The sequence below is a fragment of the Poecilia reticulata genome, linkage group LG20 (assembly GCF_000633615.1).
Source record: "Poecilia reticulata strain Guanapo linkage group LG20, Guppy_female_1.0+MT, whole genome shotgun sequence".
NCBI classification, from domain to species: domain Eukaryota; kingdom Metazoa; phylum Chordata; class Actinopteri; order Cyprinodontiformes; family Poeciliidae; genus Poecilia; species Poecilia reticulata.
Window position 1 is genome coordinate 26096255 of NC_024350.1, and position 5355 is coordinate 26101609.

General features: G+C 41.5%; 1 protein-coding gene across 1 annotated transcript in view; it reads left to right on the plus strand.

Annotated features, from left to right (window-relative positions):
• rps6ka3b (ribosomal protein S6 kinase, polypeptide 3b) overlaps positions 1-1576 on the plus strand; it is a 22352-nt gene extending 20776 nt beyond the window's left edge. Inside the window, exon 21 of the mRNA XM_008396887.2 lies at positions 89-1576. Coding sequence (XP_008395109.2) covers positions 89-211 — 123 coding nt within the window. The 3' untranslated portion in view covers positions 212-1576. The remainder of the gene's footprint in view (positions 1-88) is intronic.
• The last annotated feature ends 3779 nt before the right edge of the window (positions 1577-5355 follow it).

The window sequence follows — 5355 nt, forward strand, 5'->3', positions numbered from 1 at the left end:
CCGCAGGGCGCCAGATTGACCGTATCTGTGTCACTTCCTGTCCGCAGGGCGCCAGATTGACCGTATCTGTGTCACTTCCTGTCCGCAGGGCGCCATGGCCGCCACCTACTCGGCCCTGAACCGGAACGTTCCCCCGGTCCTGGAGCCGGTGGGCTGCTCCACTCTGGCCCAGCGGAGGGGAGTGAAGAAGATCACCTCCACCGCTCTTTGACTTCCTCCTCTTCCTCCTGTCAACTCTGACCTCGATCTGATCGCCTCCGGACCTCCCCCGCCGCCCCCTGCGGTCCGGTCCGGTCCGGTTGGACAGACTACTGATGGACCTGAGAGCCGCTTACGCCAAATAGAAGCACAGCCCGTCTCCGCCCCGCCCTGCACCTTACCGGGTTCTCCTGACTCCCAGCTTTAGCATCACCAACCAACACAAACCGGGGATCCGTGGGTTGACCCGTGGATGGCCCATGGGTTGACCCGTGGGTGGACCCGTGGGTTGACCCGTGGGTGGACCCGTGGGTTGACCCGTGGGTGGACCCGTGGGTCGACCCGTGGGTTTACCCATGGGTTGACCCGTGGGTGGACCCGTGGGTGGATCCGTTGGTGGACCCATGGGTTGACCCGTGGGTTTACTTGTGGGTTTACCCGTGGGTGGACCTGTGGGTTGACCCTTGGGTGTGGACCCGTGGGTTGACCCGTGGGTTTACTTGTGGGTTTACCCGTGGATGGACCCGTGGGTTTACCCGTGGATGGACCCGTGGGTGGACCCGTGGATGGACCCGTGGGTGGACCCGTGGGTTGACCCGTGGGTYGACCCGTGGGTGGACCCGTGGGTCGACCCGTGGGTGGACCCTTGGGTCGACCCAAGGGTGGACCCAGGAACTCGGCCTCTGCTTCGGACAATCAGCGCTTCCTCGCCTCTGCGAGGCTGCGTCAGGAAAACAAGAGTATTTATTAACCTCAGACGGGGAATCATAGGAACAAAGTAAGGAAAGGGAGGCGTTCTGAAGAGCTCGGATCTTTGTTGTAGTTGTAGATTCTGCATTTAAACCTCAAGTAGCCTCTGAGACGGACCGAAGTCCAGATCAGCTCAGGAAGCAGCCGCCTGGGACTGTCGCTGCTCGCCTTTTAAAAGGGAAACCAACGTCCCACTAAGATCCGCTCTGTTGGGAAAACTTTTTTCTTTCTCCACTTTTTCATCGTTCAGGAACAAAACAGCAAAACGTTTCAAGCATCCACCATTGAAACCTTTGTTTCCGCCAACATTCGTCCAAAAACCAACATGGAAAATTCTCTGGAATCAAACTGAACGACTTAAATCTGCAAAAAGAGTTTTCTGACATTATGCTGCCCCCTAGTGGCCACAACAGGTATAACAAGCCATTTTTCACCTGTTATTGTGTCTACTTAATTTTTTTCGTTTTTGGAATAAGAAACTTATATTTGAAACCCAACATCATGAACATGTTTGGTTACTATCTAATCTGATCAGAAACAGATTTATGCAGATTAGGGAGCAACTAAATCTGTGGTGCTCAGTTTTTCTCCTTTAGTTTGTGGAAATAAAAATGAAGTTAAAATTTCAGTGATGTCAAAAGTATATGAGTTGCTATTTTTTCCTCATTATACGTGAAATAAATATAAACTTGTAGTTATGTTTGCGATGACCTTTGGTAGTAAAATAGACGATGTTTATGCACATTTATTGTAAAAATACAGATGTTTCCTGATGTGTCCCCATGTGATGGTGGTGAAGCGGTGAGAAAACTCGGCACTGTTGGAGCTCCGCAGCTCGGCCTCATTTTAAATCAGAAACATTGTTAAAGTTTTAACACTCGTCTCAATTAGCATCTTGATGCATTTTATACTTTTTACAAGGTTTTATTTTGAGTTTGATGAACTTTTTAGAGTTTTTAACCACAGAAAGTTTAAGTGTGATGATGCCACACACTTTAGATTTTGACCTTTTTTTATATATAAATAATTTTATGGCCACAGTTTCGTCTCTACAGTTAACATTTATACATCAAAACGTTGGTATTTCTGTCCTCTTCGACCCGGTGTGTCTCTCACTGCTGTAGCACTTTTGGTTTTTAGTCAAATCACCTCAGAGTTCAGAGGTCACACACACAACCAAATTCACCCCCATTGTAATTCCTCTATCAAAATTAGCATTGAAGAGTCTTTTAGCCGCCGTATCTCCATATAAATCGCTGTAGACGTATAAAGTTTCTCATATGTGGCCAGAGGAACGTTATGCTTTTCACGGTTTAAGGATTATTCAATACAACTTACGGTTTTTGCACAGCATCTGTTTGTTTGAAGCTTAAACTCCTGGTTGTTTTTCTGTCTTATGCAGGAATCACCATGGCAACTTGTTCTTTTTTTTTTTCTTTTTCCAAAATGGCTGCCCAAGTTGGCACTACAATGAGCATTTATTAGGTCTTGGGAGACTGAACAGGAGGAAATCTGAGCACCACAGATTTAAATCCCCTCCCAGATTTTCACAGGAATAATTCAGGATCTAAAGGCGGCTTGAAGCATTTCCTGTCCGCCATCTTTAGATGGCGTAGAGCCGCCTGACGCTGGATTTCTGCCTCTCAGTACGAGCCGTCGGTGCAGCAGAACTGTAAATATGAACATGTTGGGCAACTCAGGTTTCTACAAATCAAGACGATGCATTTTTGTAGGAGGAGGAGGTGAAAAAGCACAGGAAGACGAGCGACACAGGCGAACAAAAGGCTCCTGAGTTAAACATTTTACACGTCCAGTTTGTCTTTCCAGGTTTCCGTTTTCCTCTCTGTCTTAAAAAAGCGACTTTTAGAGGGTCTGGAGGTTTTGTTTTGAAATCGAACTCTTCCATTGTTGGTGTTGCGTTCCTGTGATCTGTGTTCAGCATTTATGTCTGATGATGATGATGATGATGATGATTCTCTGGCAGCAAACCCTTTAAAAACTGAGCAGAAAACATTAAAAACATTCCAGCTGTTGGCTTCACCCTGGAGGTCTAATAGTTAGCATGATGCTAATAGTTAGCATGATGCTAATAGTTAGCATCATGCTAACTATTAGCATCATGCTTGCTCTGTAGATTCAACAGAAAACTAATTTTTGCAACAATCTGCAGAAAATAAAACCATCCTGAGCCGAAGCTGATTTTCACTCCTCCAGCTGAGCCACCAGGGGGCGCTGCATTTATTTAAATTCTTTGACCAAATTGTTCAGCTTCGTTATCTTTCATCCGATTCTCCTCAGTAAAATTAATCCATGTGTGAATTTGCTTCTGGTGCGAAATGATGGAGGACGTATGAAAGTGTGAAAAGTCAGAAACTGTAAACCCGACGACCTCGGAGGCCCGTTTTCACCGGCGCCGAAATAAAAATGAAACATAAACGTCTGAATCATAAACGAGTCATTTTCTGGATCAATCAAATTTGATAAATTGAAACAAACATTTCCTTACAGAAGTAATGACATAAAACTATTTAATTTCAAATCAAATAAAATTTTATATGTATAGCACATTTCAGCAACAAAGCATTTAAAGTGCTTTACATCATAAAAATACCATAAATGTCATTTTTTATTTGTTTTTGCCCTTCAGTAATGACTGTAAGTCCACATTTAGACCCTAAAGATACTTTGTGAGTTTTATTTGCTCTTTGTTTTTGTTTTAACTGGTGAAATCGGGCCTCCACTGATGTCTGCGACTGAGTTTTTAAAAGCAAAAATTAATTTCTTCACAGCAGAAATCCCACTTCTGCAGTCGTGGAAACATTAAAAACTTTCTCTGGTCGTCTGAATGTCATCTTAAAGGGATAAACTTCAGAGTTTCTTTATGTTTTATAAGTAATTGTTGATTTATGTTGAATTTAGTTCATTCTTCTATCAGTGTACAGCTCTGGGACAAAGAGAGATAAATAAAATGACCTTTTCTGTAATTATAAACAGCTTTTTTCTCTTCCTCTTTTCGTCTGATTCTGTCAGATGTATTCAGCCCTGCTGCTACGCCAGCTCTCTGTTTTTGTACCTGCAGAGTTGGACTTTCTATGAAAAACAATAAAAAACAATAATCGATAAAATGCCTTTGCTGTTTATTGATCAAAATGAAGCCAGGAGGATTTCTCAGAACTAATTATTTTCTCTCTTGCATTTTCTTATTTCACTGGTTAAAAATCCTGAATAAAAGGTTTTATAAAACACATTTCATCATAAATGTTTTTAAACTACCCATTTCCAGCTGTTTATCAGACAAAAATAGTCACAAAAATAAGTGTAATTTAAGTTACTTATAGATTGGCTAAGTGTTTTTTATAGTTGTAGTCATGAGATGTGATTATCTTACCTGCAGTCGCCGGATATTTTTTAGTTTGGAAAATGTAGACCTTTAAAGGAAGTCGAGAAAACTTTAAGGTTTTATTTTTCTTTTAGCTGTAAGTATGTGGCAGTTGGCTCAAGAAGCTGTTGGTTGCTATTTTTTCCAAGTTGAAAAGCACTTAGCTTTTCCAACAGCAGTTAGCAAAGCTATTAATTAGCCTTTTGCTAATAGCTTTGTAGTTATTATCTCGTTAGTTATTAGTTGCGAAATTCCAAGTCCTTTCTATATTTTTTGTAATATATAAATTGATTTGTTGGATATATTTGGTGAATTATTTTGAAGTTGGTGACCTAGTACTTGTCCAAGTCCAAATCAATAACCAGTTAATATATTCATAAACGTATTAATCCAATAGAACTGAAAATGAAGAAGCTGGAAGAAGTGGCTGGGGAAACGGAGGTCTGGGCCTCCCTTCTGAAGCTGCTGCCCCCGCGACCCGACCCGGATAAGAGGAGGAAAATGGATGGATGGATGTTTAAGAGTTTTGTTATGACCACTTTTCCTTTGTAACAGCCTTACAAAACCAGTTGGAATCGAAAAAAAATAAGATTCTCAAAAATTCAGTATGTCAGAAGATAACCTTTTTTATACACAAGTTACATAGTGTCTTGAAACAATTTTTCATAAAATATTGACTTATCTTTGTATTCAACATATTTGTTATTCCAAATTAACGTTTTCCTGAGGAAAATTATTGTAAATCAGACACTAGTATAATAAAGCTTTTATGTGAAAATTAAAGAGCTGGATAGAAACTTTGTTGACACCAAAATCTCTTAAAAAGAAATTCAATTACATCTTTAAAAATAAAGTTTGGATTTAAATACGGGAATCTATGTTTGTCCCGGGTTAACTCCTTGATTCTTTCTCCTGTTCTGATAAATCTGCCATTCCCAAGATGGCGGCCTGGCTCTCGTATTTACCCTGTTAAACTAAGCTGCGTCACGGTTTTCAATAAAGCGCTGCAGTTTTGAACGCGCTGTCCT